Source organism: Ochotona princeps, chromosome 10, assembly GCF_030435755.1.
Source record: "Ochotona princeps isolate mOchPri1 chromosome 10, mOchPri1.hap1, whole genome shotgun sequence".
NCBI classification, from domain to species: Eukaryota; Metazoa; Chordata; class Mammalia; order Lagomorpha; family Ochotonidae; genus Ochotona; species Ochotona princeps.
The window spans coordinates 50066884-50092847 of record NC_080841.1 but is presented as its reverse complement, the minus strand read 5'-3'; the positions used below and the strand labels follow the sequence as shown (position 1 = coordinate 50092847).

At 38.4% G+C, this 25964-nt stretch overlaps 1 protein-coding gene and 1 pseudogene across 3 annotated transcripts in view; both read left to right on the top strand.

The window, feature by feature from the left end:
* AKT3 (AKT serine/threonine kinase 3) overlaps positions 1-25964 on the top strand; it is a 261075-nt gene that overhangs the window by 148511 nt on the left and 86600 nt on the right. For all 3 annotated transcript variants that reach the window (XM_058669410.1, XM_058669411.1, XM_058669412.1), the window contains exon 4: positions 22323-22434. In XM_058669410.1, coding sequence (XP_058525393.1) covers positions 22323-22434 — 112 coding nt within the window. The remainder of the gene's footprint in view (positions 1-22322; positions 22435-25964) is intronic.
* Positions 20423-20628, top strand: LOC118759195 (U2 spliceosomal RNA; annotated as a pseudogene).

The following is a 25964-nucleotide window of genomic DNA, read 5'->3' as shown; positions in this document are numbered from 1 at the left end:
TAGACTGCAGCAGTGGCAATAATTCATCTTAATTTAACATATTCACCTAATGCTTGGATAATATTTGTAAAACAAAACAAAACAGCCACATTTGTAATTTCCAAAGTCTTCTGAGAGAAACTTTAAGTTCCTTTGGCACTTCTTTAGCAGATCTGGTTTATCGGAAGGAGGGAAGGATGGAGGCAGGAAGTCAAAGGTGCTGGCGCGGCCTTGTCTGTGGACAGCCTCTCAGCCTGGGTGCTGCTGTGCTCTGAAGCCCGGCCTGGGCAGGTACAGCCTTAATCTGGAGACCTACTTGAGCTCACGGGTATTTGAAGAGAGTCATAGACTCCTGGGAGATGATGATGGTATATACTGTGTTAAAATTATCATATAGCTTTTATTCTGGTTTGAGGTAAAATGAAATATCATTGGACTTGGCAATCTGAAGACCTGAGTTTGAGTTTTGACTCTAGAGCTGTACTAAGCTTTGAGTTTTGATACGTCACATGATTGGTCTTCTTATTTCTTATCCTTATACCATGTGGACAGTAGTGCCATCATCTTCGCAGTGGGGTAAAGATTAAATGAGATTATTTATGTGTAAACACTTTGTAACTTGTTTAGTGCTTTGAAAATAAATGTATTAATGTAGGAAATTGTTCAGTATTATTCACTGAATTGTGTTAAATAGTTCTTATTTTCTCTTGTCAAGAATTTATAGCGCATTGAAGAGAACTATTATAGGTTTGATTTTTTTTTTCTTAAAGTTAATATATTTATTTTGAAAGGCAAAGTTAGAGAAAAATGTTTTCCATCCACTGCTTTACTTCTCCGCTGACCACTGGATCTGGACCAGGCTGAAGCCAGCTGGGAACTTCTGGGTCTCCTGTATGGCTGGCAGGGACACAAACACTTGGACCTTCTTTTTTCCCCCAGGGTATTAACAGGGAGCTGGATTGAAATGGAGCACCTGGGACATGAACTTGTGTGTCTGACCTACTTACACCATCATGCTTAGCTATTTAAAGAACATTTTTGATGTGTTTATTTGAAAAGCAGGTTCATACAAAGAGAGGGAGAGACAAAGAAAGCAAGCACTTCCATCTGCTGGTTCACTCCCTAGATGGCTGCAACAGTCAGAGCTGGGCCACACTAAAGCCAAAGCTGGAAGCTTCCTGTGGATTTTCAAAAGCAACTGTTTGTTTGTTTGTTTATTTATTTATTTATTTATTTATTTATTTTTTATGATCTATTTTATTGTGTTGTTGACAATCTTTACATAGTTAATTACAGTTAAAGAAAGAAAAAGAAAAGAAAAAAAAAAGGTTCAGGGGGATAGGGAAGTGGGTAATACTATTATGTCCACATTGTTTCCATCTTGTATCTGAGGTAAAGGGGGATATTGAGGGGGAAGCCCCACCCGGTTTCCTGCCCACCCCGAGTCCCTGATGTGGGGCATGCTCTGAGATATGTGCTCGAGTGGTGTTAATAGCAACTGTTTACAACAATATCTTGCAGCTCAAGCCAGCTGCCACTAGGTGGTTCTGGGGGAAGTCCTAGTTTTACTAAGTGTATAGTACTTTGATTCTTTGGCATTCAGTGTCACAACTGAACAAAGTGGGACAGACTCCATAGTCTGCTTATGATCTCCTGTCAAGAAAGATGTCCCTGTGACTAAAAGGACAGCACCATTGGGCTGGCCTCAGGCTTTAGGTGATCCTGGAGGAACTGGGTGTGTGCCGATACGTTAGCTTGCTTCTGAAAGAGAATTGCTGCAGCGAAGGAAGGCCTTCAGGACTCTTGACGCCCCCCGCCCCCCTTTTAAAAAGATTTATTTATTTGAAAGAATAACAGAATGGGACACACACACATACATACACACACACATACACACACACACACACACACACACATGCATGCACAGATCTTTCATCCGCTGGTTGACTTCTCAAATGGCCATGATGATTGGAGCTGGTTTAGACCGAAAGCAGGAAACTGGATCAGAAGGGGAACACTCTGACGGATGGCAGCAGCAGCATAACCTAATTGCACCACAAAGTTCCCCATTGTCAAACCCTTTTATAGTTGGAAGTTGGTTAGTTTATTACTAGAAGTAATAAAATCCTCAAATATCCTCAGTAATCCTCAAAAATCCTCAGATATCTTTCTGGCTATTAGGATCCTTTGTGAGCAAGATTGATTACGTTGGCTCTTGGATTACTGCTCTTTTGTAAGGTGGGGGGAGTCTGTATGAATTGTTTTTGGAAGACAGGCAAGGAATAATTAGCCTCAATAACTTAGATTAAGTAATAGGAAGGCATGAGATTCCAGCATAGCCTTCTTTACTTTCTGTTGTTTGTTAATCCTTCCCTTCCATCCTTTATCTTTTTGTCTCTCCCTCCCTCTGTCTACGTGAACTTTTCTTAGTCAATTTATCACATACATTTAGATTCATAAGTAAAGGGACCTCGTGCATGTAATTATTACCATCGGATCATTTGTAACTCAGTCCTTGACATGTGTTCCTAAACTTTCCAGACTACAACCTCACAGACTCACTCTTTTTGAAATTCCTAACTCTCTCTGTGTGTGTATGTATGTGAGAGAGAAAAGGGAGAAAGGGGAGGGGTGATGGAGGAGCGGTGGAAATATTTCTTTAAAGTAAACAATTTGGGAACTGAAGTCCTCAAAGTTAATACTTAAATAAACTTTTAGCGAGTCTGAGTTCCAGTGGATATGCAGAAAGTTTTTATTGAGGGTTATTATGTTCTCAACATTGTACCAGGTACTGAGGGGAAAAAAAAGGAAATAAGGAAGTAATCCAGCCTTTCTTTGAGCGTTACTCTGTACCAAGCCGTATCACATAGGTTATCTCATTTGATCTTCAAAAGAACACTATGAGGTAAATAGTATGTTCCCCATTTTACAGAGAGAGAGGTGATGTAATATGCTTTAGGTAGCTTATGTGGCAAATGGCAGAATCAAAATTTGTTTTAGAGAGCTAACCTTGAATACTGTGTTTATTTCATTGATCTACAGATATAAATGATATAGCCCCTTGACTTTGAAAAATGTATAGTTCAGTAGGAAAACTGTATCAGAGACCTTTAGAATTGGCATTTTGAGATGTTTTATGGTTGAGTTCTGAATTTTGACAATTAACACATTGAGTTAGAGTTTAGGAAATGTTGATGTCATTGAAGACTGGGTCACCAAGAAGAACTGCCTTGAAAGCTGAGATTGTTCTGAGAAACATAAGATCTCTCAGCATAGAGTACGTCTCAGGTAGCAGAGCCAGAATTAATAGGAGAATGTACTTGTGAGAACCTGCAGCTCAGTTTCTTTTTTGCTGAATTCAGTGGCTGTGAAATCCTCAGACATTCTACATCTTTTGTTCCTCCCTCTCGGCAGATATCAAAGGAGGGGAACAGGTAAATAAAAGGAATCAGTAAGGCATGCAAAATACTGAGCAGAGTGCCCTAATCATATCAGATTCCTGCTCTCACAGGTTAGAGTTAGGCCCTCGATAACCATTTAGCTGACCTGGTGTTTTTAGATACAGTCTCTGTGGTAGTATTGCTGTTCATCCTCTGTTCTGGTAGAACATAAATAATTTTGCAGGCACAAATAATTCTTCCATTTTAGAATTTTGCAGGCACAAATAATTCTTCCATTTTAGAATTACTTAAAGACATTTTAAAATATTTATTTTATGCAAGATTTTATTATTTTTTTTTACTTGAAAGGCAGAGTTGCAGAGAGAGCTCTTCTGTCTGCTAGTTTACTTCCCGAATGGCCGCAGTGATCCAAGTTGGAATGATCTGAAGCTGGGAACCAGGAACTTCTTATGGGTTTCCTGTATTGGTGACAGGGGCCCAAAAGGCTTTGACCATCCTCCTCTCTTTTCTCGAACACATTAGCAGTGAGTCTGATTGTAAGTGAGTCAGCCAGGACTCAATCCAGTGGCCATAGGTGGAAGATTAGTGTGCTATGCCTCAGTGTTGGCTCCCTTAAAGGTGTTTATTAAGCTCTGAAGATTTTAAATGTTAGCTGTTAGCTTCAAAAGAAAAGAGTTCCATTATTACTTAATCTTTGCATTTTTAAAAACTGCTCCTCTTCTGCAGGCAAAGTGAGGCAACAACATGAATCACCACAGACAGCTTCTGCTTGATAATAAGGCAGCTGCAGTTTTTTTGCATTAAATTACTTAAAAGATTAATATAGCTCATTGTATTTTTATTTTTTTTATTTTGGTCGACAAGTTGCTGAGTGTATAGTGCCAGCTGGCCTTCGAGGGCTGTGTTGTTGCTGTGTCTTACTGCTGACCTCAGCCCCGCCCTGCCCCATCCTGCCAGGTCCCCTTTCACATCTGAGTGACAACAGGGAGTATTTCTTTCTGGCAGTCCCCGTTTCTGACCTGATTACGTTTATAGATCATTCTTGGTGGTGTTAAATGTGGAGTAGCCTCTTGATATTCTTGTTGAATATCCATTTTTAGTATGCCACTTTTTAACTTTGTTTTAAGTTTCCAGGAAGTAGAGGATTGTATGTAATTAGTTTTAGTAATTTTGATTAGAAAAATAATTGTGTTCTTGTTATATATGGTTGTTTAATTCCATGCTATATTGAAGACAGAAAATTAGGATTTAAGGAAGTAAGAGACTTGACCTTATTCAAGTGCTTGCTGTATTCTAGGTGCTTGATTTATAGAATCACATTTTGTCATCACAAGAATATGAAATAAGTGCTCTTAAACAAGTGATGTTTTTTGAGGTCTAGATGATGAAACTGAGATCTAAAGAGATTCAAAAGAAACTTTTTCCAGAGTGCCCTTGCAAGTAAACGCAAAAGTGTGATTTGAACTCTGGTATAATACTCGATTAGTATATGTCTGTCTATATGAATTCATAGATGAGAATCCTCTACAAGAAATATTGAGTTAATGCTTGCGAAGACTTAGTGGCATGCCAAGTGTTATACACATGGCTTAATAACAGTCTCAGTTGGTCTGCAGAAGTATTTTCCACACACTGATACTTGTTCCATACTAGAGCAGAGACAGATTTCTTTGTATCAATACAGTTATAGAAGGTAGACTGAAACCCACTTTTACACTTAAAGCTATCCTATTGCGACTCTAAAAATATTTTTTAAAAGATTTTTATTATTATTGGAAAGCCAGATATACAGAGGAGGAGAGAGAGAGAGGAAGATCTTCCGTCCAATGATTCACTCCCCAAGTGAGTTGCAACAGCCGGTGCGTGCCGATCAGAAGCCGGGAACCAGGAACCTCTTCCAGGTCTCCCATGCAGGGTCCCAAAGCTTTGGGCCGTCATCGACTGCTTTCCCAGGCCACAAGCAGGGAGCTGGATGGGAAGTGGAGCAGCTGGGACTAGAACCGACGCCCATAAGGGATCCCGGTGCGTTCAAGGCGAGGACTTTAGCCACTAGGCCATGCCGCCGGGCCCAACTCCAAAAATATTTACTGACAATAAAAGTGCTCCGATTGTGGCTATTTTGATTTATAGGTTTTTAAAAAAGTATTTATATAAGGGGCACAAAAGTTTTTGTTATGCAGCTTAACTTCTACTTTTCACTACCCAAATACTATTTTATTTTTAAAATTTTGGCTCCTTTACATATTTGCCTTTTTATTAATTTAAAAATATGCAATTTTATTCTCAAAATATATGGTTTTTTAAATTGTAAAAAGTACTCGGCAAATGTAGAAATAAAAAGCGTTTTGAAATTATTTTAGGTCAGTGCAGTTCTACTCTTTGGAATCAGTTTCAGTGAATCTGATATTCTTGTTGAATCGAACTAGGTTTTGGGGAATGCCCCTGCTATTTCACTTCAGGAGGATAAATAAGATTTAGTTGTGCTGAAATTTAGAGTAGATCCCAATCCATTACCATTGCCATTTACTTCATAAGGTCAAATACAATGTCAAATAAAAAAATCTGAGGAAGGAGTTAAGTTCTAAAGGCAATAATGACAGCTTTAAATATGTGATACTGTAGAGTATAGCAGCATTGAATTAGTGCTGCTCAAACAATACACTGAAAAATGTATAATACTACCTGGTTCCTAAAACATGTATGTAAGTAGGATCATGGGAGCTTTTTGTATTATATGTTCTATCACCTGTACGTTTAGTGAATCAAAAAGAAAGTGAAAATTGCCTTCTACATCCCACATTTTATTTCTAGGTTAGATGAAGCCTATTATTATTTTCAAGAGGGAGCTTTATGTGTGTGTGTTTGTTAAACCGCATTCAAGAAAATCATGTTTTTTGTTTTCAGTGCTTTCATTGTGTATATGAAATGCAAACAGATTTAATATTGGCCTGTATCATGTGACCCAGCACTACACATGTACCTTAAACCAGTCAGATTGGAGAGTCTCAGCTCTTTCCGTGTGAACAAAAGAAGATACGGAAATAGCAGATATAATGAAGATCTGTTTTTTTCCCCTCTCACATTGTACTTCTAGTTGATATTTAGATTTAATTCAGAAGAGGAGCAAATATTGATGTTTGTTGGTCCGAGTCTCTTAGCAGTACAGAAGTGGAATAGAGGGTAAGACCTTGAGGGGACTGGCTGTGACAGCAGGACATTACCATCTGCTTTGGTGGGAATGGAAGTTGGATTTGGGGCAGCCAAGGCATTCTGGGAGGAGTTACTTGACAGTGGTATGGCAGTTGTTTGATTCAAGTAACTTCATGGTTAGGAGGTAAGCCAGAGGTAGCAGCCCCAGCCAGAGCCTGGCCACCATTGTTCTGTGTGTGTCCACTCAGTTGATAGGTGGTGGGTCTGGCTGGATGCTGGGTCCATGAGATCTATGGGTTCTAGAGAGACCCAGGTTAGGTGAGCTTTGCTTTTTAAATTTTGTCAAAGAAGCCGTATGGCAGACACTAATTTTTAGAGGCAGGATCAGGTAGATATTTGCTATAAATTAAATAATCTTTGCTTTTTGTTTTGTTTTTGTTTTTCACAATTTGGACTTGAGGAATGCATGTTTGGTACCTCCTCTGAGTTGTTAAATGTTAAATCACTGCCTTTCTCTTTCTCTTCTCCCCACCCGCCTACCATGTTTGTGTTAGTTTCAAAATACTTCATTTGCGTTGAGTAAAGTTAAGTGAGGCCTACTGCCAAAGTAGGAGGAAGGACCTTTAAGCCTTTGGATTTAGAAAAGATGTGGAGGAGTTCTTTGGGATTGAAAATAGTACATAATCAAGCAGATGCTAATGAAAAAATGAAATGCAGGGGAAAAGAAAAGAGATGAGGGTGCCTGTTTGGAGTTTTGTAGAGGAGAGTACATTGCCCCTTTATTACAATAATGTTTCTGCACTATAATAAGGTCTTTCATTGCAAGTTCAGCTTTTTTCATTCAGTTGTTTTGTGCTCTGCTTCCTCTGTTACTAATTGTCAGTACAATAGTCTTCCAACTATGAAGTCTCAGTGTCCTTTTGGACCAATTTGTCATTGTCTTTTTCCCTCACCCCCAACCCATGCACTCAGAATCTATTACTATGGTTGCATTTTTAGACATTTTTTTTATGTTATAAAATGGCAGTGCTTTTGAAACATGCCAAAATAGTTCATGAGAATTGAATCATCCAAGCAGCAACAGTTACTGATTCCAAAAGCACATTGAGAATATTTCTCTTGCCATAGGGCATTCTTAGAAGGTAATTAAAAATAAACATCTAATACTTCCTCTCTAGAGCATTATCTCATATGTTTGTATTCTTTCAACTTCACAATCGTCTTGTGGAAACAAGACATTTAAAAATTTAGTATTGACATTATTTTAAATGTTTATGGGTACAGTGTGATCTCATTACTTGTATTTAATATGCAATACAATATCAGATCAGATCATGGTAATTGGTGTAAAAGGCACTTTAAAGAGTTCATCAAAGATGAAAATAAAACTTATTTGTAGTGTAAAACATTTTTGACACCATGTGTAGGGATTTTTTTTTCATGAGAGGCATTTTTCGTGAACTTTTCTAAGTATCCTCTTGCCACCTCAGATATGTAATCTCTGTGTTGAAACTCTTCATAATACTGTCTTCTACCTATTTTGAAATCCTCGAATATTTTTGTTAGTCATGGAAGTAATACATCCTATTAAAATATTTTTGTTAAAGTCTATAATTTGTAAGTTCTTAGAAATTTCTGTAACTTTTGTAAGTTCTATTTTGTTACTGGCTATTTATTATAACAGATAGGTAATTTTATTATAACCTGAGCAGTCAAAAAAGTTGAAAGATTAATAAGCCACATGAATTTTTTGGTATCAGAATCCAGGCAATTCTAATAATATGTTAATTCATGTTGGGTTTTTAATATTTTGGCCAGTTAATATTTCATTAGCATTTAGCCTTATTATAATAATTTGATAATTACAGATCTTTGTTGGATATAATTTCTACAAAGAAATCTAGAAACAATATTAATTTTTGGATCCCTTAGAATTTGCTGTGTCTCATCATATGATGCAAATGTAATATTCTGAAGGTGCCTGTTTTTAGGTCATGAATACTTAGTAACAAGTTTGGTCAAGTTTCTTCAAGGGAAAGCATAATGTAAAACTCTGTACACCACAGTTTCTGTTTGTACGAAACTAGAGAATAAATATCAGGGTTATGATAAAGAAATAAAGCTTTCTTTTTTGTAAGCTATCACCATTCCTAAAATTATATATAATACAGTAAGAGCCAAGGGTTTAGAACTAGAAGACCTGGATTTGAGGTTCATTATTGCCACCTTGGACTTAAAAATCAAACAGCTTACTTTTTAAAATTTAAATATTGGAAATGAAAGATATTATAGTGAAGCAACTAACAATATGCTGAATTATTACTTAGTAGTTAATTTTTTAAAAATACTCAATAGAGCATAAGCTTTTTCTGCTGATTTAAGTTAAACTGGCCAAGATCTACAATGAAACTTCTGCGCCAACGTCGTCTTTTGGAGTTGGGTGAATCAGCTGGTTATTCCAATGGGACTCTTCCTTTAATTTGCTGTGTATCAGTGAAGCCATATTTTCAAGGAAGTGAAAGTGTTTTTAAGTTAGTAAAGAACAAGAAACCTGTAGGTGGTGGTTGTTGATAAACTTGTAGAGCCAGGCCACCCTGAGAATTCCTGAGTAAGAAAAAACCTTTATACATTCTTTAGTGTTTAAAGATGATAGAGGGTACTTCCCAGGGAAGTCCAACTATGGTAATGACAGCTTGACTATGTGTATATGTGATTTTATTGAAATTATTGTGTTTAGTTGTATGCACTCTTCCAAAATTCACTTATTTGTTTTGATAGTTCTATGCCTTACTGTAAATGTGTAGGCCTGTATTTTCCTACAAGGGTGAGAAAATCATTTATAAATGTAAGCCTTTTTACTGTTGTTTTCCTCAGGGAAGCAAGACCATGTCTTCAAGTTTTAGTGATGTCCTATGGTCCAGAATGTGATTAGGTTTTTACTATTTTTTTCTTCAAATTGGTATTACTATAGTAAAACCTATTTAAGCATATACATATGCTTGAAGAACCATGAATATTCTAAATACTCAAACAGCTTATACATAAGAAGAGTTCCATGGATGAATCTACTCCTGGATGATCAAAAAATATCAGCAGGCCCTAATTGGTAGTCTAGCAACTGAGTTCTCGCCTTGCACATGCGCCAACATCCCATATGGGCGCTGGTTCTAATCCCGGCAGCCCTGCTTCCCATCCAGCTCCCTGCTTGTGGCCTGGGAAAGCAGTCAAGGATGGCCCAAAGCCTTGGGATCCTGCACCCGCATGGGAGACCTGGAAGAGGATCCAGCTTCTTGACCTCAGATAGGCTCAGCTCTGATCGTTGTGGCTGCTTGGGGAGTGAATCATCGGACAGAAGACCTTTCTCTCTGTCTCTCCTCCTCTCTGTATATCTGACTTTCCAATAAAAATAAAATAACTCTTCACCAGTTAAATTATTCAGTTAAGAATAATCAGGGAATGTTCAGAGGAGAATGGAGAGACAAGTTTGTCAGCAGAAAGAACTAAGAGTTTTCCTGGTGAGGAATAAGTTTTGAACTTTTTTTTTAGAGTGGAGCTTATGAATAGCTTTGAACTTCAGCCTAAGGAATTTGAACTTTGTCCTACAGAGAGCAGAATGTTTTTGAGGAATAGAATGGCATAAGGAAGAAGAATGTGGATTAAGACTAATCTGGTTAGTAGTATGGAGGACAACTTGGAGAAGTCTGGAGAAAGGAAAACCATACAGGGAGCCATTTTAGAGATCCAGTTTTTGGTTGTAAGTTACCTGGTGTCAGCAGTGAAAAAGATATGGTTGCAAGAGGCATAAGAAAATAACTGTGAACTTGAATGTTGTTGGCTTAGCCATGTGGGCTGAAAGAGAGGGCTGAGTCAAAGATGACTGGAGAAGTGTTTCTTGAGTGATTAGGAAAATTATGCAGGAATGAATAGAATAACTGTGCTGTGCTCAAAAACCAGGGCTAAGGGCAGGCCTGGCAAGAGTTATTAGGGGTGGCCTCAACTAGGCTGCAGTACCAGCTAACATGCATGTAAATTAGGTCTCTGGTGTACTGGCTGTGCTGGGCCACAGTACCTTTTGGTTCACTTGAGATACGGGGCTGGGGCAGAACTGACTAGGTAGCTACATCCTCCAGTATGTGCATCGGCTAGTGCAGGTGACAAACAAAACCTGAGCCTGCATTGACTGGAGCAGACAAGAGTCAAGTATGAGGTCACCATAGGCAAGGTTTCTTTGAGACTTCCCAGCTGGACTTCTGGACTCAGACCCTAGCCACAGGGAACAATCACAGGGTGTGTTGTCTGGTCTCATGATGCATGTGTCAGGACTGGGCCTTCTCAGTTGCTGATGTCTGTGCAGTGGACAGCATGCCCAGATGCACATGAGGAACACGAAAGCCAGCTCATCTAGGCCAACAGGGGACATTGACTGTTTTGTGAGAGGATGGAAAACAGAACAGGCTGGACAACTCTCCTTTCACACTTCGCAGCATGTCCCCATGTCTGTGGATGTACTAAGGTGCACTTGGTCAGCCATTAGACCCTTGAAAGATTTTTCTCAACCCAAGAGCAACGAAACCAGCAACTTCTCAGAACTATCAAAATCACTCAAGTAATACCCTTGCAATACTTCCCCACATTGGGGTCTTTAGGGTGTCATCAAAGGACTATCCCCCATCCCCAGGTGCTAATTGTAGTTCCACAGCAAGGGGCAATCCCCTCCTCCTCCTCCCTTGCTGACATAGGAGGAAAAAAAGTTGGAAGCATTTGTATCTCCCACCTTCCTCCATATCTTACCCTCCCCACGCTAATCAGAGTCCCAAATGGGTGCACATCTCTCTCAATTATGTAAACAATATTAAAAAGAAAATATTAAAAAAACTGCTTGTCTAGAAATCTTCAACTTGAAAGTTTTAAAAAAAACATGCTTTTTGAAATGTTGACGATTTTGCTCCGTGGCTAGAGCTTGATCAGAGGAGGAGAGGGATTGCAAGGTCTATCCACCCACTCATTGAACATGGTTCTCTTCACTTGATCTTAGCCAAAAGGCCGAGAAGCGGTGATGGTTCTCCTCTTATCACCTACCATTTCCCTAGTCACACTGGACTTCTTTCTCAGACACATTTGTGGGTACCAGCCAGCTGTGAACTGTTGTACTTCCACTTGCTTCTGCTTTGGTCACTCCTCCTGCAGGTAACTGTGTTGGTCTGTTATTTGATTAAGAAGCACCATTCTGTTATTGCTAAGGCAATGCCTACTTCCTTGTCATTCTAACTTGTTGCTTTCCCTAAATTTTCTTCGTAGTACTTGTGGGTACTTACTGTGCTTTAAAATTCAGTGTCCTTGTTTATTGCACCACCACTCATTCTGTTGCTAAAATACAAACTTCACAAAAAGTGGGACTTTGTTTTGTTGACTGATGCATCTTCCAGTCCTGGATTGTTGCCTGGCACACTGCAAGTTCATGATATGTAATTTGTTTAATGAACATCTTAGTTTACGAGAGACAAAATTATAAAATACAAGTGGAACACAGATATGAGCCTAAGGGAGTGCTCCATTTTTGAAGAGGCCCTGAGAAAAAAGTATGAATGGTTAGAGATGTTGGTAGAATCGGAGTCAGTAAGGAGCTGAGAACAAGAAAGAAACGTTTGATGAGAAAATTTCAAGACAATGAGGGAAATGATGGTTTTATTAATTGATGAAGGGATGGATGACAAAAGACTTATCTTGGGGGGTATTGATGGATTTATTTATATTACTTGAAAGAAAGATCTTCCATCTGCTGATTTACTCTCCAAATGACTACTATGGTCTGAGCTTAAAACTGGGAGGTAGGAGCTTCTTCCAGGTCTCCCACGCAGGTGCAAGGGTCCAGTTACTTGGGTTATTACCTGCTTTTCCAGGCTGTTAGCATGGAGCTGGATCAGCAGTGAGGCAGCTGGGCACCTGACATAATGGCCCAGTGGCTAAATCCTCCCCTTGCATGTACTGGGATCCTGTTTGGGTGCCTGTTCAAGTTCTGCCTGATTCACTTCTGATCCAGCTCCCTGCTAATGGCCTGGGAAAGCAGCAGAGTTGCCCAGAGCCTTGGGACCCTGCATCTGCTTGGAGACCCAGAAGAAGCTCTGGGTTCCTGGCTTTGGATAGGCTCAGCTCCAGTCATTGCAGCTACTTGGGAAGTGAACCAGTGGGTGGAAGGAAGATCTTTGTCTCTCCTCCACTCTGTAAATCTGCCTTTTAGTATGCTATTCCACTGTGCTGACACCAGAAGACCAATTCTTACAGGCAATGATTTTGAGTAGTTTGTTTTTAAAATAAAGGAGAAGAACATGGGCAATTGGAAGAAGAAAGTTGTTCCAGTGTGATGTTTTGAAGATGAACTATGAATCAGAATCAGGTCTTTGTCTGGATATTTTCTTTACTCTCACATGCAACTTTGAAAATAATTGACCCATTGATACTAATGGAGACTTGAGGCATTAAAGCTATAAATTAAATCCAGCAGCAGTAGCTTTATACCTTTGTGCCCTCTGCAATATTCTGAAGTTTAACTTGAGTTGAACAAGTTTTGTTAACTAGAAGTATTTTTTCCAATTATTAGTCCATATATTTTGCCTTAAAAATAATTTTCAATTCTACGTTCAGTTGTTTAAATCTTTTCTGGTTTATTTTGATGAGTGAATGTAGTAATATTTAGGAGATTTCTATTTTTGACCTTTTAATGAAAAATTGTAGACATCACATTACTTTTATTTAGCAGTTAACATTTTGCTTTATTTGCATTCTGTTTTTGTAAAAATATTTCAAGGAAATTATGATACCATGATATCTTTATACCACTATTCTTCAATATGAATCTCTCCAAAATAAGAGCACTTTATTATATAATTCATAGTACCACAATCACACTCAGTAAAATTTACAAATATTCAGTATTAATTCAGTTCCAGTGGCCTAACAGACGAATTCTCTGCATGACAGCATGACATCATCCCATATGGACACTGATTCATGTCCTGGCTGATCCACTTTGTGACCCAGCTCCCTGCTTATGGCCTTGGAAAGCAAGGGAGGATGACACAAGCCCTTGGGCCCCTGCACCCAGATGACTTCCAGCTTAGAACTGGCCCCAGCTCTAGCTATTGCAGCCATGTTTAGGGAGTGAACCAATGGATGGAAGATATCTCTCTCTCTCACTCTCTCTCTCTCTGTCCCTTACTCTGTAACTTTGACTTTCCAAGTCTTAAAAAAAATCATTTTCAGTTCATACTCATACTTTCCCATAGTACCTGAAGTATGTTTTACAATAGGTATGTTGAAATCATAGTGCATTAAGGGCTTCACATTACATTTGGCTCTTGTCCCTCAGAAGTCTCTTCTGGTCTTACCTCCTTTCAGTCACACAGATTTATTAGAGAAAGGCCTTAAGGAAAGTCTTCTCTTCTGGGATTCTCTTGCTTTGGAGAGAAAGCATTTATTATGAAATGGAAGTTCGATCTGAAGGGTTTACCTGCAGTGTTTTTATCAAGAAGCTTTCCATGGTGATCTTGTTACTGATACTGCATTATGTCAGGAGGTTCTTAATATTTACTTCACGAAAGTATTAGTGATATTATCATTATTTATCAGGTTGAAGTGACAGTGGCTTCATACTTTGATTATAAAGTTTCATTCTTGTGCTTGACAGATAATCTGTAGGTTGACATATTGGCACCATGCAGTTTTCAGTCATTTACCACTTACTCAGTGATTGGAGTGTTCCTTGATGATTTGTGCTTAAGTCAGTTATTTTATTACAAGCTTATTATCCCTTAACTGATTTTTAAAAATGAAATTTTAGTTGACCAAGGCAAAAGATGGTTCATAAATTGAGCTGTAGTTAGTCCTTTTGTTTATTCTTTGAGATGAGCTCTGTATAGATACAGTTCTAGGCAACAAAACAATATGGACTTTGCCCTCTTGGCAGTTTCAATTTAATGTATATTCTTTTTAGAATGTTTAGAAATTTTGTTAACATATGTTAATTTTTCTTATTCAATGAAAATGAAACTGGTGTCCAAGGTTATTTCTCAGATTTCAACACATTCCCAATAGCATATTATGTAAAGATAAGATGTTACACTGTGTATATCTGGATAATTAACTTGTTTATTTCCTGAAGTCTGATTATGTATAAACTACTTACTCTGGTATATGAGTGCACTAGAATGTACCGCAATCAAATATGATAATGTTGATATTTATTGAAATGAAAACTATACAATATTCAGTGACCAAATCACTTGTGATGATGCAATCAGCTATAGTTTCATGATTTTCGAAAATGTTTAGAAAATGCTTGGAAAAGTGCACTTTAAAAAATTAGCGATGCTTAACTGTGAGTGGTGGCGATTTCTACTTTGCTTGTTCCTTGGGTGTGGGTTTTCCTGATTGAACATGCATGATTTTTACAGTGAAGCAAAGTAAGAAGTATGTTTAACTATTTTAAAGCCAACTTGCCTAAATAGTAATGTTAATTTAGTAATGTCACAAAATTTAACACTTAAATATGGTTAAAATTGTAAATTTTTTAAAGATCTGCATATTCTTATCAGAAAGGCAGATATACAGAGAGGAGGAAAGACAGAGAGGAAAATCTGTTATCCTATAATTCACTCCCCAGGTGGCTGCAACGGCCGGAGCTGAGCTGATCCAAAGCCAGGAGCCCGGAGACTCTTCCGGTCTTCCACACGGGTGCAGGGTCCCAAGGCTTTGGGGCGTCCTCTACTGTCATCCTCTACAAGCAGGGAGCTGGATGGGAAGTGGGGCTGCTGGGATTAGAACTGGCGCCCATATGGGATCCTGGTGCTTTCAAGGCGAAGACTTTAGCCTCTAGGCTGTTGCAGTGGGCCCTAAATTGTAAATTTTTAAGGCCCATGATTGATAAAACACCAAAAAAAACCACCCCCAAATAAAAAAACAAAACAAAACTGAGCGTGGGCATTGTGTTATAGCAGCTTCTTGGGATGTCCACCGTATTGAAGTGCCTGGTTTAATCTGTTTAATCTGTATTTCTAATCCAGTTGCCTGCTAATTTGCCTGAGTGGCAACCGGTGATGGAGCAAGAACTTAGATTCTTGCCATCTGTGTGGAATCCTGGCTGGAGTTCCTGGCCCTTGGCTCTGGTCTCACACATCTCTGGCTGCTGTGGGCAGTTGAGAACTGAATCAGAGCATGTAAGATCTCTATCTCTACCCATCTTTCTGCCACTGTGCCTTTCAAATAAGTTAATCTTTTAAAAATTTTTTCCAAGATAATTTTAAAAATTGTATTCTTTGAAATCACTCAAATACAGATACCTCTTGTGTTTGTTAGTTGATGCCATATGTCATCTTTGTATCTAAATTATTCTTGAGGTGGCCAAAGTATCTATTTATTTGAATTTGAATTTTGCAGAATCTGCTAAGAAGAGTTGTTCCAAAATATCGTTGACTTGTGTGTGTTTAACTAGAAACAGTGTTTGGTAGACAGATGAGGTAGCAAAATTTTGCCTCTGGAAATGTGGTTTTTGCAAACTGGTGATTTCTGTGACAAGCATATTCATTAAAGAAAATGTATTAGGAGAAGTTCACATTAACAAATCATGATTTAAATTCAATTTAAGTCCACAAATGATATCCCATGTTAATACCAATATGTTAAAGTCTATGATAATTAAAATGTCATAATTAGGAATATGGATCATAAAATAAAAAATCTCCTGTGGACAATGTAGAGTTTGGGAACTTGAACCTAATCCCTTCATTTTCCAGATCCCTTATGTTATGAAACAAAATGTAAGAACTTGTCTGTTTCCTCTCCTATTTCCTATGAGTAAGATTCTGGGTAACAAATCTGAAAAATGAGTAGAAACTTGGAGCTTCCCTGATGCAGCTTAGTTTTTGAACGTTTTTCTCATTGTTCATTTCACTGGCATTGCAGAGTCAACCCAGCAGTGAAAGAACTCAGAGGTTCTGCTGTATTCTGCTAGTTTACCACTTTGCTCCGTTCCGTTACTCATTCGAAGCCACCTACTGCTGCCTGCCTTCTTGGAGAGCCAGAAGTGCCAAGGACAGGACCTGCAAGGGGATAACCTGAGCCACAAGTCAGGATAGTGGGCACCCCTTCTCTTGTCAGCCTTGAAAGTTTTTCTCGATTTCCTCATCAAAGAAAAGATGTTCTTGGTATGAGAAAGGCCGAACAAAGAGAAGGTTTGGGGAAGATGTGGGATGGCAGACAGACAGTTCCATGTTTTGGGAGATGATCACTGAATTTGATTGGCTGTTTTCCCAAAGGTACAGTCTCTTCAGAAGAGCTTGTGGTTTCTATTCAAATGGTCCTGGAATAAATCCTTTTTCAGTTACTTGGCAAACTGTGTGTCTTGGACCAGTTATTTAGCTCTTCTGGATCTTTTGTATTCATTTATAAAGTGTAGCGTAATTACATAGCACATATTTGGTTTGTCCTTTGAATTAAGTGAATGACTTTTAAGAACTACTCGGTAAGCACTCCACAGATATCCTCACTGAATTGCTCTCTACCAAGGCACTGTGCCTCACCTAAGACACTTCTCATTCAGTGAATTAAATGAATCTCTTAGAGTTGATATGTTGAGTCTTAACTGGGCATTGCATTTTTGAAATACTGAAACAGTCAATAAAAGAAATACTTGCACCTTTTAAAGATTATCCAATGGTAGTATTACATTTAGAGTCTGAAAAAAACTGTTTCATGGTCATCATAACTCAACCAGAATTTCATTACTTGACTTGCGTATAAATGGAATTATTATGTCTTGGTTGTTTGCATTAGTGTGATTCCTTCTAAAAGAGTAAGTATTTAATGAGCTAAAAAGATTGAAATAAAGTCTTAAATTTTGTAATAAAACTTGAACAGACATTTTTTAAGGGGATACATTTCTGTTTTTTTTTGTTGTTGTTGTTCTGGCCTCAGCACCTATAGTTCTGAATGGTAGAAAGCAAGCAGAATGTTTGAAACTCAATTTTTAGTTTAAGTTGCTCAGCAGAGTTTGCCTATTATAGCTACTTTCATAGTGCCAGTGCTTGGCACATGCCATTTTGTAAAAACAAAACAAAACAAAATAAAACAGTTTGTTGGGGTTTGTTAAATGATCCCAGAAATCATGATTGGTTTATGAATAGCTCTTTGATTTCTCTAGTCAGTTTTTGTTTTTAAAATTTGAATTTTCATAGATTGATTTAAAAATCTTTGCAGAATTGAAAAAGCAAGACATTTCTATAAAGAGGTATTAGCTAATCTATTAGTTGCCATCCCCTTTTAGAATCTGATTTAGGATTAGTTCCCTTTCCTCAGAGGTGAGCAGAAGGTGGAATTAGTTCAGTGCTGGCCAAATGAACCAAGAATCAGGCCTGATCTGTGCCGTCCCTTCTTGGAGGGGTGTGAGGTGTGGCAACTCTTTCACCCTTGATGGGTAGAATTATACGATGCCAGTTATGCAGAAGTTCCTCCCTACAGTTGAAGATTGTGGTCAGCCACTGTGCTGGCTGGCTTAATTCAGACTTCTAATGTTTCTCTCCTGTATACACTTCTTTTCCATCTGGAATTCTTTCTCCTGCCAGTGAAGTGTTTGTGCAGGGAAATAAAAATAATTAGTTCTTTTAAACTTACTGGGTGATGAACCATTGTCATTTGAAAGCTTACAGCTTTGGTGATATGTTTTATTCACTGTATAGAGAAATGTAGATTGTACAGCCTAACAAGCTGTGTTTGCTTTATTTCTTAGCAAATTGCATGATATCCCCTTGGGAGTTACCCAACTGCCACTTGAATATTTTGGTAGTCACTTCTTGCTTCTTTAGGTTATATCTAATTAACGGTGAGTTTAGAAGTTGGTTGCATTTGTAGAGTGCTCAATTCTGAGATCTACAGAGTACTGTGCTTTCTCTCTGTTAGACTGTTAATTGTAATTGTGTATAATGTGGACTGAAGGCTTCCCAAGGATCTGATCAAAGGCTTCATAATATTAATTACTTACTACTTTACAGTAACATGTATAGAGTGTTTACTAGCAGAATAGGTTATATACTGAGCTCCTGGAATTTCTTAGTTGTTTTTGTAAATCCAGAATTTTGAATACTGCATGGCTTATAATTGACATTTAATGTATATTGTTGAGTCTGTCAATACTTAACAAATTAACACTGTCAAGTTTATTTTCCCATAATATCCCACATATAAATACATATTTTACTTTTCTAAAAATTTTTCAGTTATGCTATTGAAAATATTTAAAGTTTTGTTTTTGTTGTTATTAACAGCCTATTAATTACAGCATTTGCTAATCACTTGGAATATGATTGTATTGTATTCTGAATAGCTTTTATAATCTTTTTTTTTAAAGAGTTATTCACTTTATTACAGTCAGATATACACAGAGGAGGAGAGACAGAGAGGAAGATCTTCCGTCCAATGATTCACTCCCCAAGTGAGCCGCAACGGGCCGGTGCTGCACCGATCCGATGCTGGGAACCAGGAACCTCTTCCAGGTCTCCCACGCGGGTGCAGTGTCCCAGTGCATTGGGCCGTCCTCGACTGCTTTCCCAGGCCACAAGCAGGGAGCTGGATGGGAAGTGGAGCAGCCGGGATTAGAACCGGCGTCCATGTGGTATCCCGGGGCATTTATGGCAAGGACTTTTAGCCGCTAGGCCACGCCGCTGGGCCCTAGCTTTTACAATCTTATTATGAGGTTATTTAAAGTACAACACTTAAGCTTCATTTAGGTATGATACTGAAATTCTTTAAGATTATGCCATATTCCTGATGACAACATCAGAAGCCTGAGTGATTAGAGTTACATAGTACTTTGACTAGCATCACATAGCTGATAGTGGGTGAGAGATTGTGTATTTGAATATGGTTGTTTCAAAATCTGTTGTCTTGATTTCACAGTAGTAACTTTGAAGAAAACTGAAGCAGGTAAATCTTAAGTTGGGCATTCTCCCTTTCTTTTTCTGCCCTTCCTACCTATTTCCTATTAAATGTTTACTATGAACACTTATATGTTGTCAGTGTCTTAGTTTCTACAGGAAGAGCCTGGCACATAATTTGTAGCCTTTAAGTAATTTATCAAGTTAGATCAAGTTAATACATGTTAAACACTGTAGGATCATGTAGTGAACTACTACTGGCTGGGGTTAGTAGCACTTTTGGAAATAAGGAGGTGAGAACAAATAATGAATTCCAAGAATTGGATTGCTAGGCAGTGTAAGTTATAGGAAATTGGGGGATTGACTATTGTAAGTTAAATTAATATCTTTGATATTTTAATTTTATATTTATAGCAATACAAACTGACATTTTAATCTCATGTTTCAAAGAGTAATATTGCTATATAAAATTTGACTCTAAAGAAATTTTATGGTCTACTGATTCTGTTTTTTATTAATTTATACACCACCAAATGCCAATTTCTTTCCATACTCATTTAAAATTCATGTGTTGGGCCTGGTGTGATGGCTCAATGGCTAAATCCTCATCTTGTATGTGCTGGTTCATGTCTTGGCTGCTCCACTTTGCATCCAGTTTCCTGCTTGTGGCCTAGGAAAGCAGTCGAGGATGGCCCAAAGCCTTGGGTCCCTGCACCTGCATGGGAGACCTGAAAGAGGCTCCAGGCTCCTGGCTTAGGATTGGCTCAGCTCTGAGTATTGCAGCCACTTGGGGAGTGAACCAGTGGATGGAAGGAAGATTTTTCTGTCTGTCCTATCTATAAATCTGCCTTTCCAATAAAAAATAAATCTTTTTTTTTTAAAAAAAAAAAACAAGGTAAAATTCATGTGTTGAGTAACTTAATCACTCCCTTACATTGATTTCTCAACTTGGTTTCACTTTAATCCTTTATCACTTCTTGGACTTTTGACTAAGATCAAGTGAAGTATCTGTTCTTACTAGTTAAAATCTAGTTTTCTGTGTTCTTGCACAAGGGTCTGGGGGAAAGTGTGTAGTCATTCTGTGATTACTTTAAATTCTTTTTAAAGTTTTATTTACCTATTTGCAAAATGGAGTTAGAGAAGGAGAGAGATCTTCCATCTGCTGGTTCACTCCAAATGGCCGCACTGGCTGGGCCTGGGCCAGGCTGCAGCTGGGTGCCTCATCCACGTCTTCCACATGGGAGCAGAGAACCAAACATTTGGACCATCTTCTGCTGGTTTCTCAGCGCTTTAGCCAGGAACTGGATTGGAAGGGGAGTAGCCAGGACTCAAATTGGCACCTATATTAGATGCCGGTGTTACAGGCAGCAGGTTAATCCACTGCGACTCTGACCTCCACTTTAGATTATTGAGCATGAAGTTCAGTTGAATCCATAATATTACACAATAGCAATGATATGTTTTCCTACTCTTTATGCTCTTCTGTTTTGCAGAAGCACTATTTCATAGATTCTTCTCAGGTCTCCAGTGCATTTTCCTTTAAACTTGCTGTGGACTGATCACTCTTATTTTAATTCATTGAAAACATAGAAGCAATGAAGAAGAGCTTTTTACTTGCTGCTGCTTGCCTCTGTACTGATTTGGACTTTTATCCTGTTTCACTCTTGCTCCATCACTTAGCTTCTCATTAGACTCACACCTTTGATTGCCTGTAAACTCTATCCCTTCTTGCTTTTATAAGGAGATTGCACTACATAGTCTTTTTGTATTAAAAAAAAATAGCCTTGTTTGTTGCATTACTACTATCAGAATGTATTCACTTGAGCAATATTTATGCTGTGTGTCCTGGTGTGTCCTGGTGTGAGGTATAGTTTTTGCTGCCATGAGTACATTCTTATTCAAGGGACAGAAAGCAAGAAAGATACTAAATAAGTTAGTTATTTCATATTGTAGAAGATGGTAGCATGCTGTGGAAAACAGAAGGTGGAGGAGGTAATTATAAATTACTTGGGAGTGCATGCTTGGAATATTACGTTGAGAAGAATTCTGAGAATCAGTTTGGGTTCTGTGACAGATGAAATACTGTGATGATAGATCAGCATTAACTGTCACCATTGCTAAAGAGGGAAGTAGCAGTGCATTTAATAGCTGATGACCAAAGAGATGCTCTTTACCAAGGTTGTATACAGGGTAGAAGTGGTATCTGTATAGGATGCTGACGCCATAGGGTGGAGGATTATCTTGCTATACCACCATGCTGGCCCCTAGAGAAAAAGATTTAAATATAGAAAAATTAGGTAATCTACCTCAGCCTGTTAAGCGGCCAGAATGGGTGATGGAATGGAAAAGAATACGCAGGTCAGGTTGTGAATAGCTTTGTGAGGAGATCTAAGACTACTGTACGTTTGCACTAAGCTTTGTGTATAGGAGAGAACTCTGTAATTCTCACTTCTTGTGTGAAACATATTGTAGCAGATTAATTCAAGTGCTGTTGGAAATGCCTGCAAACCACACTAGAATCCCTGGTTACAGGTCCTGCTTCCATTTCCCATCCAGTGTCCTGCTGATAAGCACAGCAAGAAGCAGCAGGTGATGCCTGCCATGTCTGGCTACCTGCCATCTGTGAAACAGACTAACGCACTTCCTGGTCCCTGTCTTCAGCCTGGCCCTGCCCTGGTTGCTGTGGGCACCTGGGAAGGAACTGACTGATGAAAGGTCTTTCTGTGTCTCTCCTTCCTATTTCCCATTCTTTCTGTCCCTTTGCCTTTCAAATCAATAAAGAAGTGTTACAAAGTGTTTATGACTTGACTTAAATTTAGATCATACATATTTGATTTACATATTTAAAGAGCCTTTTTTTTTTTCCTAGAGTGCCAGTTAATGAAAACAGAGCGACCAAAGCCAAACACATTTATTATAAGATGTCTCCAGTGGACCACTGTCATAGAGAGAACATTTCATGTAGATACTCCAGAAGAAAGGTAAGAAACTCTTTTATTTCATATTCTGTTAAAATGCAACAATTGATCTAAAGATGTCTTTGCATTTGACACTACCATCTGAAACATTTATTTGTAAAATGCTATAGTGTCTTACTTATTCTGTTTCTGATATGATTAGTGAAGGCTTGCAAAATACCAAATCAAAATATTTGAGAAATTCCCTGGGAGATACTTCATTAGAGAAAAGAGAAGATTTAAAGGATAAAATTCAGAGGCTGCTGTGATGGCTCTGCTGGCCAGTGCTCCGCCTGCCAGCACTGGCATTGGTTAGTGGCGCCAGTTTTTTCCCCAAACATATCATGCTCCTTTCTGTGTTTAAATCTTTTCTCTAGGGGCTGTCATAGTGGTGCATCAGACTAATCCTCCACCCTGTGGTGCCAGTGTTCTGTGTTGGTACCAGTTTTCATCCCATATTCTTACACTTTTTTATGTCAGATATATCCTGACTATAATCTTGGCTTGCTTTTCTTATTAAACTGTAAGATTCTTCATAGCCAGGATCTTGTCTTCCTTGCTTTTTGTTTGTTTTTGTTTTTCAAATTACACGGTCCCGGAGCTAACACCAGGGCATTTAGATCTCCATTTTATTTATCCCCTTCATCTCTTTGTCAGTCTGTCACTGATAGCATAGAGCTTTAATGATAGACTAGAAACAGTTCTAACTTTTTTTAAATTGTTTTCCAGGATACAGTTTAGTAGGTATAGGGATTCATTCCCTAACCTTCCTATCTCCCCCTTTTCCCACCTTGTCATTTTCCCCCTCTTATCCCATTAGCATAGTCTGTTAATACAAGTTACAGCGTTTAACTTTCTGATAGTTCAATGAATTATAATGTACAGGTGTATTTATAAGTTTCATTGGAAGTCCTAATTTTATTTGGAAGTAATATTGCCTTTAATAAATGCCAGTACTTCATTTACCATTCATTTTTTAATCAAAAATGGTCTTACATATTCTTGTGCATTTAAAAAACATGGTAAAAAGTATTTTTAAAATATGGTGTAAAAATGTAATATAAGAGCTATCCCGTTAAATTTTAACTGTACAGAAGTGTGTGTGTGTGCATTTTGTTTCGTGGAGGAGCTCTAGAAATGTTTCATCTTACCTGACTGAAATCCCATACCTGCCATCCCAGGCCACAAACAGAGAGCTGGGTTGGAAGTGGAATATCTGGGACACAAACTGGTGCCCTTTGGGGCACTTACAGGCAGAGAGCTAACCAATTGAGCCAACGCGTTGGCCCCTCAAGTTTTTCACTCTGCTGATTGTTGCCTTGCTGCACAGAAGTGTTTTTCCTGAACTTGATGTGTTCCTGTTTGTATTTGATGTTTTGCTTTTGCTTTACATGTAATAGCCAGGAAATCATTTCTAAGACTATTGTTACTAACTTTTCCCCGTGATTTCTTCTAGGAGTTTTATACTTTCAAATCTTAGAATTTCAATCCTTATTCTATTTTGAGCTGGTTGTTTCTGTGGTGTAAGGTTCCAGTTTCATTCTGTTTTTCCCAAGCCATTGTCAGGAAAATAAATCAAAAATGGTACAGCCAGGACATGATCTGGTGTCCATATGTGATGTGAGCACTGCAGATGCTGTCTTTACTCACTGTGCCACAACACCAGCCTCTTGGCGTGCTCTTTTCCATTAGTCTAAATGTCTCCAATTTGTTATTTCCTCTTTTTTAATTTTATTTTTTAGTAATAATTACATGGTTGATCAGGGTGGGAAGCATCGAGATTCAGGGAAAATTTGGCAAACCCATTGCTTCCAAATTTGCTGTTTCTTCTTGTTGTTCCTGGGGGAAAGGGAGAGACAAAGGGGGAAACCACTCATGGCTTTCTACATAGCCCAGTACCCATGAATGAGGAACCGCCACCTCTTATCAACCCAGAGTCTCAATGTGTACATACGCCAAGGGTTCTGTCCAAGTGGTTTGGATACTTCTGAAATACTGCCATTTTCACTGATCCAAGGACAGACAGACAGACAGACAGACAGACACACACACACACGTATATATATATGTATTTTTTTAAAAAAGAATGAATGATTAGACAATAAGACTGAAAATATGTTTTGCTGAAACTACCTTGAAAAAAAAAGTCGTTGAGAAAGTGAGGCCTATTTCCCCAGAGTACATGCTAGTTTGAAAAGTGTCTGAAATACTGAGATTCTGAGTAGTTTCCAGAGCTGGGAGCGATTTCTGTAACTTTAAGTCTTACCAAAGAGGGGAGAAATAGTAAAATTTTACTACATTTGGAAGTTGGTACCTTTAAAGACTGTACTCTGCAAGAAAGGATCAAGTGGAAATATATTTACCTTTGGAGGATTGAAGTGTTGCCTTGAATGCTTGAGTCCTGAATTGTATTAAAGTGATCAAGTTTTGTCAGTTTGTTAGGATCCTGCTGAAAGCAATTGTAAATCTTTCTAATGGAAGATTATATCTTTGTGGACATCACAGTATTTGATTTCTCCTGTAGATTTTGGGATTCATTGAGAAGTACACAGAATTTCAAGACAGTATGGTCAAAACCACAGGGAGTTAAGAGGCAGTAGAGATTCAGATTCATAGGGCTTCTGGATAATGGAGCAACCAAACATTGATTAAAAGAACCGTTAGTGTTCTCAGGGATGTTAAATTTATGTATTTGAGAAACAGGGACAGATAAAAAGAGAAACGAAAGGAGAGCCTCCATCCAGGGTCTCACACATTAGATGGTGACAACAGCTGAATCTAAACTGAACTCAACTGGGAGCCAGAAAGGTGTCCAAGTTGGTAGCTGGAACCCTGTCACTTCAGCTTTCATTGCTGTTTTTCAGGGTCTGAATTAGCAAAAAGCAGGAATGAACAATTCATGCTGGGAAACTTACGGATTCCTGCGTGGGATAAAGGTATTCCAGCAGCATCTTTGCTAGGCCAAATGCCTGAGCAGATGTTAAAACTTTTTTGGGGGAAAAAAAAAAAAGGATTGTTGACTTGACAAAAATAAAAACCATATTTGACACAGGTGTTACTGAAACAGTTCTCAAGCTGCAAACTGTGTCATCATTTGTTAAACAAGCATACTTATGCTTGGGGACAGTGAAAAGTTTTAACTTTGAAAAATCTTTTATTGCAACTTTGTTGGACCATGTAAATACCTTGTGTATGTTCCTAATGGACTTAAAATAGCTAAACAAAACATGAGCTGGTGCTGTGGAATAGAGGTTTAAGTCTTTATTTGGGCTGGTGATTTGGCTCAACTGGCTAATTCTCCACCTCCAAGCATCAGCATCCCATATGGGTGCTGGTTTGAGTCCCATGTGCTCAGTTTGCCATTCAGCTCTCTTACTATGGCCTGGAAAAGCAGTGGAGGATGCTGCAAAGCCTTGGGACCTTGCACCCGCATGGGAAACCCAAAAGAAGCTCCTGGCTCTTGGTTTCAGATCGGCACAGCTCTAGCTGTTTTGCCTTTCCAACAAAAAGAAATCAATTTTTTTTGAAATATGTTCTTTCTTTAAGAAAGTAAA